The sequence below is a fragment of the Rhinolophus hipposideros genome (genome assembly GCF_964194185.1).
Source record: "Rhinolophus hipposideros genome assembly, chromosome: 2".
Lineage (NCBI taxonomy): Eukaryota > Metazoa > Chordata > Mammalia > Chiroptera > Rhinolophidae > Rhinolophus > Rhinolophus hipposideros.
In genome coordinates, this window is record NC_138048.1 from 2441304 (window position 1) to 2454530 (window position 13227).

The window sequence follows — 13227 nt, forward strand, 5'->3', positions numbered from 1 at the left end:
CCTCCTCGCCCAGGAAACACAACCGGTTCGCACCTATCCAGGGTTGGTGCTGAGAAGAGGGAAGTGTCCGCTGGCCCTGATAGCCGCGGCAAGAAGATTCTGGAAATGCCCGGTGCCACACCACCGGCAACGGAAACCCCGGCAAATCCAGCGTGGTGGGCGGGGCCGGGGAGATGAGTGACACCGGAAGTCACGCGGGCGGCGGCGCCGGAACTCGCTGTCTCGGCAGTCGAGTATTCAGCCTTGCGGGCGCTCCGCGGGCTCCGCGCTGATCCACTCTTTCGGCGCTCGACTCGCCCGCGCTGCTGCCGCCGCCGAAGGAGGGGCAAAGCTCAAGATGGCGGACAAAACGCCAGGCGGATCTCAGAAGGCCAGTTCAAAGGTAATTTCTTAGAGGACTTCGTAAGTCAGCGGGTGTATCCCTGTCGTCTGGGGCCCACAGACGCTTCTGGCCGGCGGGAGCAGACGGGGGTGGGAGGCCAGGGCCTGGTGGCGACGCTAGGCCGAGGTGCGGCGCTCCGTGGTGCGCAGGTTGGGAGGCCTGCTGTCTCCCCTCGGCCCCAGCCTGGATTCGGCTCGCGACTGGCGAGCCCGCGGGTCGGGTGCGGTGGCGTGAGGACTTGGGCCCGCGCTCGGCACTGGAGTGAAACCGGGAGTTGAGAGTGAGGTGTGAAGCCGGGAAACGCGCCCCGCACCTCACCTTGTGGCGCCCTGGGGCCGCCGGCGGCGCCCGGGGGAGGCGGGAATCCCTCCCGGGCCCTACGCGCCTGCGTCTGCTCCCTCGGCCCGCGGGCTGCGGGCCTCCGCTCGGGCGTCTCGGTGGCCCCCGTGCCCTCCAGGGAATTGAGTAACGTCGAGGGCCGCGGGTGGGGGGGGGACCCCCAGTGCAGGGACCGGGGGCGCGGCGGCGGGGGCGGCCTCCTCGGCGGCCGCGCGCCCGGGCGGTGCTCCTCTGCACGTGGTCTTGCTGCTCTAAGGGGAAGCGCCAGATGAGCGCTTGGTTCGAGGGCTCGTTTCCGAGGACTCGGGGTCTCCGTGTGTCTGCGTGTGTCCCCGAGGGGGGAAGCCCCCGGAGGTGAGCAAGTGGCGCTGAGCTTCCGGGGGCCGTGCGCGCGCCGGGAGGCCGGCCGTCCCTGGGGGGCGCTCGGTGGGGGGGGTGGTTAGCGCGCGTCGCGGTGCCGTCGTGAGCGGCTCGTCTCCTCGGGTTTTGCTGAGTTTCTCATTTCGGACACGGTATTAAAAGTTACGGGTGCTGCGGGAAGCAGTTGTTACAGGGAATGGTACGTATTAAAGTGCTACATGCTAAAGTGTGTATGATTCTAAGTCGGTTATTAGGAAATTTACTGGAGACCGGGCGGGCCTGGCGTTTACAGTCTGTTCTGACAAACATAGTAACCCGTTTGGTACTTGCTTTCCCAGTTTCTCTGATACATCATAATCCTCACGCCATTTGGTGAATGATGTTCATAATTAGTTCGCAGTGAGTGATGCTCTACCAGACATCCTTGAGTTGTGTAGACACTGGCGGAGGGCCGGTTTCGGCTGCCTTGCTTTCTGCATTTACTCCTGGTCGCTTGCGTCCTTCCCGGGTACATTCCCCCTTGGGGACGAGGGGCCTGGTTGGGTACTCACTTTCCTACAGTCACTTTCCCTCCGCAGACTCATGACAAACACAGCCTTGCTTACTATTTGGGAACTAAAGCTAGCTAACTCCGTAATCACGCCTAAGTGTCACGGTTTTTGTTTATTTTCCGTGTAATGTTTTAAGTATCTCCTATTTTGAGGCCTTGGATACACTGTAAACATTTTAATATCTGTGTTCAGTTTTCCTTCTATAATAGTACTTCTCATGGTGGTGTGCCTTACCTCTTTGTAAATTGTTAGGTCCTCCAATAATCTTTTTAGTATATGTTGCTTTAGATTATCATCAACTGTGATAGGAATCAGAATATCTCAGGACTCAGGTGATATTGACAAGATTTTCTCTATTAATATGGAGGCTGCTTGAGATAGTGGAAAGATCTTGAATTTTGATAAACTAGATTAGCATTCAAATACTGACTTGGCGATTAATTATATTTGTGATGTTAAGGTAGATTGCTTAAACTTGAGCTTCCCACAATTTCCTCTTTTGTAATATGGATATAATCCTTTTTTTTTTAACAGGGTTGATCTAAGGATTAAATGAGATAATGTCCATAAAGCTAATAATAAATTAGTTCCTTTCTCCTCTTCTTTTTGTTTGTAGAGGAAATAAAAAGTACTTACTTTTTAAAATGTCAGGATAAATTCTAATTCTGAGATTTAGAATTTAAGTCATCAACTATCATGATCACTGCCCAGATTGTTGCTTTCTTTTTCTGACACAAGTCCAGAAATTATTGGAGAGAATAGCAGATCATTTTGGCTAACACTACATACAGTATGTGGAATTTTTAGCCTTTGATCTCTATGGTTTGAATTTCCTTTCTTTGGGGACAGCAGATGAGTGACATTTTATAATACGTGTGGAGTAAACAGATTCTTCTGTTTCATGTTCATTCTTCTCTGGCAGTTAAATTCCCATGGATATGGGTAGGGATGCTGGTTAATCATTTCTAGACATTGAGGAAAATTACAATAGACAGGATTTTTGCCATTGATAATGACAAAATTATTTGACATGTGTTAATTATGAAAATAAAGAGGTTAAAGTTAGATAATCTCTACACTTCTAGCTTTAAAAATTACATACTATGCATGAGTAGTCAAATGACTTTTATATATAGTTGTCTCCAATGAAGAGATCCTGTGCCCTTTTATTTTCTTTGTAATTTTGCTATAATTTTCATTTTAAAGTCCAGCAAACTAGAAATTTAGTTAATGTTTTAGGAATGAGCTAAATTTTTTCTATGCATTATTCCTGTTTATCGCCAGACTAAAGTATCACTTTGTGGGAGAAGGGTGTTGGTGCCATGATGTAGCTTTGATTTTGGGAGGAGAGACAAAGAGAGAACCTGTAATTGCTTAGAAAATTGTTAAGCGTGCTTCCTTAGAATTTGATTTCTAAAATTAATTATTATTTTGATGTTAAGAGGTTTTTTTTTTTGTTCTTTGGGTTTTTTTTTGCTTGCTCAGCAAAATGAGGATATAAAGAGAATGTGGTACTTTCTTCTGCATCTCATCTGCTGGTAATAGTAATGCCGAATTGTGTGCTCTGTTATTTCACTCTGACAGTGGTTATTTTTTTTGCCATATTGTCAAAAATTGGGTTAGATAGGTAAATAAGGTAGAAAATACCGCTAGCTTCCTTGACAAGTTGGTTTGGGAACTATTTTGATTGATTGCTGATTAGGTATTCACTTGTAAGAAATAAGAGAAATGAGGATCCATTCAAGGCTTGTGATCCTTAGGTATATATTACTGCCTATGTACATGTTTTTTTATGGTACCTGAAGGGATATAAGATTTAAATATGGTGAAAAACTCCAAACAAAACACAAACCTTGAAAATCAGGCTCTTCATAGTTTTCCAGTTTTAGTTTAAACTGAATATTTATTATGATACGGGTTGTAACCTTATCTGAAAATGTAAAGTGGTTAGTTTTATGTGTGGAAGGTTGTGTTTTTGGATGGAGAGTGGAATTACGAACTTCCGTTTCCTTGATCAGTGCTTTTTGGTACTGCTTGATGTCTGTTTTTTGAGGAGTTAAAAGTTTTTTCACTAGGACCTTCCTCAGTTTAGATAAACTACAGGACATTCAAAATGTATTATAGTTATAACTTTTCATGTATTGGTAATGTTTTGGGTGTAATTTTAAAGATCATTTCAGGTTTGTTATTTAACTTTATTATACATAGTGCCTGTCTCAGTGGTCGTATAAAGATTTTTTCAGAGGTGGTCCTTGGTTTGGCTTGGAGAGTGGTATCAAGCTAGGTAACTGCAACGTGTTAGTGAGTGACAGCATGGTATAATGACAGTGCGGAGTGTAATTTCATTGTGTAGGTACTTGTTCCAACAGGTTAAGTCAACAAGTATATTGAGGATCTATCGCTTGCCAGATCTTGTGCTTGAGTTTGAGGAAGAAAACATTGAATAAGACCGTACCCATTTTGGGGAGCACGCTGTCTATTGGCTGAACAGAGTCAACACATGAGAGTACAAGGCAGAGCTATCTGAAGTATCTGAAAGTTTAGAGAAAGAATTGGCAGCTGATTGAATGGAGGGTGAGGAGGGGGAAGCTTCAGGAGCATAGAGGAATTTGATTGATTGAGTCCTTTTAAACAATGAGCAGAGCTTTGAAGGATAGAGATAGGGAGTATGAAAAAGAGATGGGTGAGGTGAAGAAGAGAAAATCGCTGGGTAATGGGCTGATAAGTGTTCCGGTTTAGCTAGTGCATAGGGTACTTGCATATGACTTAAGAGGACCTGAGATGGAAAGGTAAGTTTTAGCTAAACTGTGGAGGGATTTGAATGTTACAGAACAAAATTAGAGAGCCTTGGAAAATTGAGCCATTCTGGGAGCATAGTTAAGGAAGGGTTTGGAAGTGAGGACCAGTTTGAAGATTATTGCAGTGCTTCTCATGGATACTGAGGGTTGCTTCAAAAAATCTCACCTGATCCTTTCTGGGAAGCTTTTCTTAATGTCTTCCCCTCTGTATCATTGTGGCATAGCCACATTTTTACTTGTCTCTTTTATTAGCTCCTAATGACAGGAGCTATGTCTTATTTTCCTTTATATTTCTAATGCAAGACACCGTACCATACCAGCCAATGGGTGCCCAGTAAATGGTTGAAGATCTGAACCACAATGGTGTCTTTGCAAAGGAAAAGGGGTCCCAGTAGAAGAGCGGTGTTAGAGGTAGGATAACAGAGTCTGACGCAGTTGATTACCGGCTAAGGATGGGATCCAGGACGAGACTGTTGTAATTCGTCTGCTGGCTGGCACTTAGTAATACTGTGTACAAACGCTGTTCTCAGTGCGTCCTCTGTATTGGCCTTCACCACCTTCCTGAGGTGCGTGCTGATCAGCTTTACAAATGAAGGAGTTAGGCCCAAGGTTACAGCCCTGCTAAGTGCTAAGCCCTGATTCCAGGATCGGCGCTCTTAACATTTACTGCTTCCAGAGTGTGAGGACTCAGTGTTGGAAATAAGGTCACAAGGACAGGCTGGTTTGTGAGGAATTTTAGACATTTCGGATTTGAGTTCCCTGCAGACATTCAGGTGAAGGTGTCCTGGAGGTAGTTTAGGAACAGATTGGAACCTCGGAGAGGGACCAGGTTTGCAGTTCAAGGATTGGGAGTCATTGTAGTGCAAGCAGGTGTAGATTTGCTTTCCATGGGAGAAATGGTTAAATGTGTGGAGATGTAAGTCGATGCTTTAGAGGGTGAGAGGAGAAAGAGGACATTGAGGAGACGGAAGTGGGAATGGAGAGCTGACAAGGCAGAGTGGTAGCGTTTGAGGCATGTCACTGTGGGTAGCTTGCTCATTTTAAAACTCAGTTGTGGAGGCCTTGCACGTGATGTAAAGTAGGAGCAGCCAGAGAAAGAAAGTTTTACTTCTCAGCCACCAGGATACGGGGTCATATGGCGTAAGTGTCATTGGCTGCACTTTTATCTCAGCAGCGTCCGAATGATCCTTGTTCCTTTTGGATTTTCTTACCATCCTTCCCCATGTCTCTACTGTCTGCTCTCTCTATACTCAGAGAAATTTCTCTGTATCTGCTTCTGTATCGCCTCAAACCTCCTTTATTCTGCCCTTTCTTTTCTTTCTTTTGGGTCTTTTCATTTGGATGAGGAATTGTGCTGTAGACTTCAGAAGATCTTTAAACATCATTAATTTGTTCTTAAGTTTTAAAGAAAATAAAAACCCAAGCCCAAAACAAAAAATACAGTTCAGTTTCAGGTAGGGAAGAGAGGGAGTTGAGAAGAGGGGGAGGCTCAGCTTCTGAAGTTGCTGTTTACCTGGAGCACTGGCTTTAGAAGTTGGTTGTTCTTTTAAAATCTTATGAACCACTGTTTGAGTGCCTAACTGTCCTTAAGCCTAAAACAACCCCACTCTGGATGCCGTGCAGCTATCGCTGCACATCTTTGCAAAATGCCTGGTTTGCAGTAGCTATGACCAGTGCCATCTTAGGTTAATTGAAATCAGCTGATGCACCTTCCTAAGCCATGCAGTTATTTTTAAATGCTAGAAATGATGGTTTGAATGTGGTGGCGTAGACGATTAAAGAAAGGCTAGCACCTTCTTAGCTACTCTTGCGTGCTGCTTCTTCTGGGTGAACTTGAGAGTTATTCCTGGCAATCCCCTGTGCCCCTTTGCAAAGATTTACCTTTGGAATTTTGAGCTGTTGAATGAAATTGTATTAGATATGTAAATAAATTTGGGTATAGTAGACATTGTCTTAATAATGAGTTTTCCCATGGAGGAATATGATGAGTCTTTTCAAAAGGTGACTCGAGACTTGAATAACTGAATCTTTCTGTAAAGTTTGTGTTTTCTTCACACAGGTTGTATACATTTTTTTTAGTTGGTTTCTACATGTTTTATATTTTTTATTACTATTATAATTAGGATATTATTTTTGTTACCTAGCAGGTTAATACTAGTATATTGGAAGGCAGTTGATTTATTTATTTATTTTTTCAGACCATTCAGTCTTTTATGGAACTTTTTTCTTTTCTAAGAGGAATTCTCTTGGATATTCTAACTTCTAAGTTTTTGCAAAGAGGCACATTTCAAAGTGTGTTTCACAGAGTTAATTTAAGTACCAAAACATTTCTTCTTCCTTATATCTTGCCTTTTAAGAAAGGTTAGCTGGGAAAAGAAAGTGAATGAGGAAGGACACAATAAAAGTTGGGGACAGAAAAATGATGGATAGAAAAAATGGAGATGGGCAGTATCTCAGTGCTTGGTGATTTTGGGCTGATTTTACCTAGGGCCCAGTACAGTGGAGTTCAGAGGAATAAATTGATTCAGTAGGAAAATCTGACCAGCTGTTCCCAGCCTTATGTTTAGATGAATAAAGATGAATAAAATAATACTGTGTGGATCCATGTGAATCCTATTATTTAAATAGCCTTGCAGTTTGGCATCTTTGTCCTTAGATGGGTAGTGAAAAACCAGCAAATTATTGTATGCTATATATAATTAGAAAAGTAGATCAATTAAGGAAAAATAAGATGACATTTTAAGAGTTGACATTGTTGAAAATTGCCGTTATTTGAAGACTGAACTCTTCATTGTGCAATAGTCAGCAACAATGACATGCTGAAGTAGAAACAGCCCCCTTAAAACACGTTGCAAACAGAGGCCGTTTGGGGATTTGATAATAGGATTTTGTTTTTCTTGAACTAGTTCTGTAGTAGAATTTGTACCTCTTGCTAGACGTCAAGGGTTTATGTGTGGATTTTCTTGGTATTAGAATCTACTTCTGTGACTGGGTGGTTAGAGAAAGGAGGGGAGGTTTCTTTTCTGTGTAGTGAGAAGTTGCTCCTATGACAGTTGAAGCAGTAAACAGTGTATCTCATGACTTGGGAAGAACTTTTGCTTGAAACTTCTGTTGTATAAATAGTGGTTATGTTTCTGCTATGCCTCAGATATATATCCTATCATTTGTATCAATCTTGGGAAATGTGCTGTTCTGAATTTTAAAGAATTGACTTGCACATTTATTTTGGATCATAACATTTTTGTTAGTCAGAGATTGCCCTTGTTTGATTTTATTAGTTGAGAAGAAATTGCTACAAGTTTGGAAAGATCAAGTCTGTATGAGAAACACTTGTTTTGTTAGTATACTAAGACTACTTTCTGATCATTTAAATATTAACTTTTATTTTTAATACTTGCAGACCAGATCATCAGATGTTCATTCATCTGGATCTTCAGATGCACACGTGAGTATTAAAAGGCAGTCTTTGTCTTTTTTCTCTGAAATTGAATTTCTTTGTTTATATCCCTACACTTATGGTTTTACTTGATAAATGAATACAATTAGGTTGTACGTGCCTATTTTTTTCCACCTTTTTTGTGAGGTGCTCCCCTTTCTTTGTCTTCTGTTTGCATGAATCGGGCCCCTCAACCATGTTAGAAAATTAGTGTGTGTGTGTTTCCTTATTTTTCAATCATGCTTATAAAATGCCATGTACACATAAATGCGTATTTACACGTTGACGATGGCATTCATTGTACACGCTCATTTCTTCTTACTGCACAGTACACCTATTGGAAATCTCTGTGAGTCAACAGGGATAGCTCTGATATTCCCTGTGGAAGGTACAGTTAATTTTAATATTTAGTGAGCTGTTTCTCTGTTGATGGGCGTATACTTGAGTTTAAAGCTTTTTGACATTTTGGATGTACTGCAGTAAACATTCCTTTACATATGCTGTTTCAGCAGTACTCAGTGTGCTCTTCAGACCCCTGAGGGTCTCTCGCACGGGGTCTGTGAGTTACAGACTGTTTTGTAATAACACTGAGACATTGGCCTTTTTCTGTGTTGACATTGGCACTGGTGGTGAGAAAGCAATCGATGGGAAAACTGGTCACCTTAGCACGAAGTGCGGCAGTGTGACCTCAGTGTGTTTCCCCCTGGGCACAGGAAAACATGCTAGTGTCATTGAAGAATGTTCCTGATGAAGCAGTAAAACTTGTCAATATTCGATCTTGTCCATTTGTTCAGGTCTTTTTAATGATGGGTGTGATGAAATGGGAAGTACATGTAAGGCATTTCCGCTTACCAAAGTGTGATGATTGTCTTGAGGAAAAGTACTTGTGGGATTGTTTAAATTGAGAAGTGAAATGGGCTTTTTTTTTTTCATGGAATACCACTTTTATTTGAAGGGGCAAGTGACAAGATAAACTATGGTTAATCAGACGTGGATGTTTGGCAGATGTTTTCTTGAAAATGAAGGAAATGAACCTGTTATTTCAAGGAAAACAACTATTTGTTATCTATGTAAAATTCAAGCTTTCAAGTGCAAGTTAGAATTACTGAAAACTTTGCCTGTACTTACGAACTTTTTTAATGAAATAGGTGGTCATATTAAGAGATGAGAGTTTTGATAGTGTATAATTCAGTTAATTTGGACATTTGGGTTATTTCTAGTTTTCAGTATTACATATGTGATTTTTTAAAAAACAAGTTTTTTACTTTTCCTGAAGATGGATGCATCTGGACCCTCAGATAGTGATATGCCAAGTCGGGCACGACCTAAGAGCCCAAGGAAACATAATTACAGGAATGAAAGTGCCCGAGAAAGCCTTTGTGATTCTCCTCATCAGAATCTTTCAAGAGTAAGTATTGATAAAGATAAGAAAGTATAGTTAATGATTTTAATCTGTCCTTCCTTGATTGAATTTGGTGGTTGGATATCTTGGTTTTGTACTTGTTGTTTCATCTTGTACTATTTGAAAATAATATTCTTCATTGTATTCAGATTAATGATAAACTCAAATTCATCTAAGGGAATGGTTTTTTTTTTTTTTGCTCATGTGAGATATATCTTTATTTTAAATTTTATTAAAAAAACAGGAAAGTTTTTTTAAAAAACGTTTAAAAAACGGTGTTTTTTTTTATTTAAAAAAAGGAACGTTTTGGATGTAAAATGGTTAATGGTTGGATTTACTGTTCCCCCCTTCTACCAAACATTACTGAACCAAGTGCCAAATGCTAGTCACTGGAAATACACAGACGATTAAAATAGCTCTTGCTTTCAGAATGCTTATAGTCTTGCCCTGGGAAGCAAACAGCGGGTGCTGTTCACTCTGGTGAGTAAATTTCCAGGGCAATAGGAGAACTCTTTACTGCATGTATCTGCAAAGTGCTCTCGTGTTCTTTTTTGTGTTTTAAATCATGTTTTCATGTGACTAAATTTGAAAAATATAATGAAGATAGTCATCAGCAGCCAGTATTAACACCGATAATACTTTCTTTGTTTTTCTTGTTTAATATTTCTCAGCATAAATATGTTTTTACTTTGCTGAACTTCATTTTACAGGAACACATTTTAAAATGTTCTGTTTTCAGTTCTAATTTTTTTTATTTTAGCAAAAGTTCTGTAAGTAAACTTTTTAATGGATGATTGCATTTTAGGGAACATAGCTTAATTTCCTTAACCATTTCCCTCTTGGGCTTAGCTCTTAGGTTATAAATAAAATTTGAACTCAAACATTTTGTAAAATTGTTTTTCATTGAATTTATATGTAATTTTACAGTTTGCTTAAATTTTTGAAGTTGAAACCGGTGATGTTGAATGATACAAAACATTTTTCTTTCTGTTTTGGAGGAGAAAAAAAATTTACTTTGAATATGTTCCAGAAACCCAATATTGACTTTTGGATTATAAACTGCTTTATTTTTTCAAAGGGATTTTAATGTGACTTTAAGGTAGTTTGCAGCAGTATTACTCTTTCGTTCTGTTAATCTTAAGAACAAGCCTTTTTAGTAACTGGGAATTGATAAAGTTTAATTTTTCAATTGGTTAGCTTCTCATTTTGGTTGGGGCTAGAGAAATCTTCAGATTTAAGTTTCAGATTAATATTTTAGGTTGTATTTAGTAAACATTTCTCTCAAGTTTGTGAATCAAAATCTAATATTCAGATGAATAACTAATTGAACAACTAAAGGTCTACAATTTATTCAAGCCATATTTCAGAAGAAAGTTGCTTTTAAGTTACATAAATGAAGACTTCATTAAAATATGATTTTCTCATATCCAAAATTCATTGATGAATGTTTCTTTGTGTGGAAACCTAGAATACTGTATGTGATGTGTTCTGAAATGAAGAAAATGAAATTATTATGTTCATAAACAGTATTATTGATGAAGAATGAGGTGATTTACAGAATTATAAAAGGAAGTGATAACGATTTGTAGTACCTGGAATGGCGGTTAAAAATGGTATTCAGATTCCTGCTATTGAGCCCTGGAAATGTATACCTCCTTCTCCCTATTTGAATGTCTGTTTTCTGTACTGCTTGTTTTACCCAGGAACATCTGTGCTTTCCCTTCTCAGGTGCTTTTGTTGCTGCTAAGCAGGTGGAATGAGTTCTAAGCCTTGGCATGTCTGTTTTGTTTTTCCTTTTTGTTTTAAGTGGCTTTTGTATGTTGCTGACCTTCAGCTAGCAAATGATATTTTTAAATGAATATTTACTTCAGAATTAAGCTTAGGGTAGGCAGGCACCTGACACTTAGAGTACTATCAGCTTTTCTTTACAATGAATTATTTTTTTCAAAAGTCATCTATTCTAAATATTTGGTTATCAGTTAAGGAGTATCACTGAAGTGATAGATAGCATTAAGAATGCTAAAGGTATACCTTTTTATTTCTTTTCACAGCCTCTTCTAGAAAACAAACTTAAAGCATTCAGTATTGGAAAAATGAGTACAGCTAAGCGAACTTTAAGTAAGAAGGAGCAAGAAGAATTGAAGAAAAAGGTAATGTTTAAAATGTATTTTGAATGTAAAAATAAAATAAAATAAAACTATAATAAAAAAAAATGTATTTTGAATTATCCTTGGAAATAAATGTATCTCAGGGGGCACTAAGTGTATGGCCAGTAGAGGGATGTTTTTCAGAGGTTTTTGACTTCCAGGGTGTCCTAGCTGCCAACTCCAAGTCAAATATCTAACCCAGGGTATCCTCAGATCAGTCCAGCTTCCATCCCTGTTCCTTCACCGTTTTCTCTCTACTGTGGAACAATTTGGGTTATTTTCTGGTCTATTCTTTTTTTTTATAAGCAGATGTGTATACATATATATTGTACCCACTTCTTTCAAAGGGAACATAGCATGCTATATAAAGTACACTTTTCTCCATCTTGCTTTTTTCATAACATTGTATCTCAGATTACTGCAAGTATTTTGAAATATTCCTTGTTCTTTTTTTAAAATTGCTGTGTACATATGCAATACTTAATTCAACTAAAATACTTGAGGACATTTTTTGCCATTTCATGGATAGTGTTATGCATATGCTGTTTTGCTAGTGTTCCTTTGGAATATCTTCCTCTAAATTGGATTACAGGGCTGAATGGTAAATACATAACTGTGGCTTTGCTAGTTATTGTCAAATTGCTTCTAAAGGCAGGGCAATTTTGCACTCATATCAGTAATGTATAAAAGGTGGTTTCCCCAGAGCCTTGCCAACAGAGGATGTTATCAAAGGAGTTTGGCCAATCTGCTAGGTGAAAAATAGTATCTCAGTGTAGTTGTAAATGGGCATTTCACTTATAAGAGGTTGAACAGCTGTTGTGTTTGTTTCTGTGAACTGTCTGCTCATAACTAAACCAATCTTTCTGTAAGTAAGTTATCTCTATTTTTAGAAACTCTGTATATTAAGTAGATTAACACTTTGTCTATAATACAAGGTGCAGTGTTTTGTCCCAGTTTGTTGACTGTCTTTTTATTTTACTTCTGGTGTTTTTTTCATGCAGAAAGTCTTATTATGTAATCAGATTTATCAGTCCGTCCTTAGGGTTTCTGGGTTTTCAGTCAAGTTTTTCCCACTCCCAGCTTATAAATTTCCTCATTTTTTCCTTAATACTTACGGGGTTTTATTTTTAAAAATTTTTTGATTAATTTGCAACTTCTACTTGTATATAATGTGAATAATTGGTTCTTTTTTTTTTTCCAAATAGCTATTAAGTTACTCCAACACCATTCAAGTCCATCCATTCTTCACTGATTTGAGATGCCCCTTTTATTGAATACTAAATTTCCAAGTGCTATTGGATTTATTTCTGTATTTTCTATTCTGCTCCATTGGCCTTCCTATTCATACATTTTGGAGGCATTTAAAATTGTTATAATCGAAATTATCAAGGTTTTGAGCTTTTTTAAAAAAATACCAACTCTGGAGATATTGCTGCTTCAGCTTTGTTTTTGTTTTTTTGTTTGTTTTTTTATTGGGGAATATTGGGGAACACTGTTTTTCCAGGCCCATCAACTCCATGTCATGTTGTTATTTTCAGTCTAGTTGTGGGGGGCGGGGCGCGCAGCTCAGTTCCAAGTCAAGTCGTTTTCAATCTAGTTGTGGAGGGTGCAGCTCACTGACCCATGTGGAAATCGAACTGGCAACCTTGGTGTTATGAGCACTGCGCTCCAATCACTGAACAAAACTGCCAACCCCTGCTTCTGTTTTTAATAAACATGTCTTTGGTGGTTTGTAAAGGAAATTTTTGTCCACTGAATTAAATCATCACGCCTGGGAAACATCATAAATATTAATAGAATAATACATTTTAT

The 13227-nt window shown here is 39.2% G+C and overlaps 1 protein-coding gene across 4 annotated transcripts in view; it reads left to right on the forward strand.

The window, feature by feature from the left end:
• The first annotated feature begins 294 nt into the window (after positions 1-294).
• U2SURP (U2 snRNP associated SURP domain containing) overlaps positions 295-13227 on the forward strand; it is a 47902-nt gene continuing 34969 nt past the window's right edge. For 2 of the 4 annotated variants that reach the window (XM_081068560.1, XM_081068561.1), the window contains exons 1-4: positions 295-382; positions 7831-7875; positions 9143-9274; positions 11320-11418. In XM_081068560.1, the coding sequence (XP_080924686.1) occupies positions 338-382; positions 7831-7875; positions 9143-9274; positions 11320-11418 (321 nt within the window). In that variant the 5' untranslated portion in view covers positions 295-337. The remainder of the gene's footprint in view (positions 383-7830; positions 7876-9142; positions 9275-11319; positions 11419-13227) is intronic. The other 2 variants (XM_081068562.1, XM_081068563.1) reach the window with 2 other exon arrangements.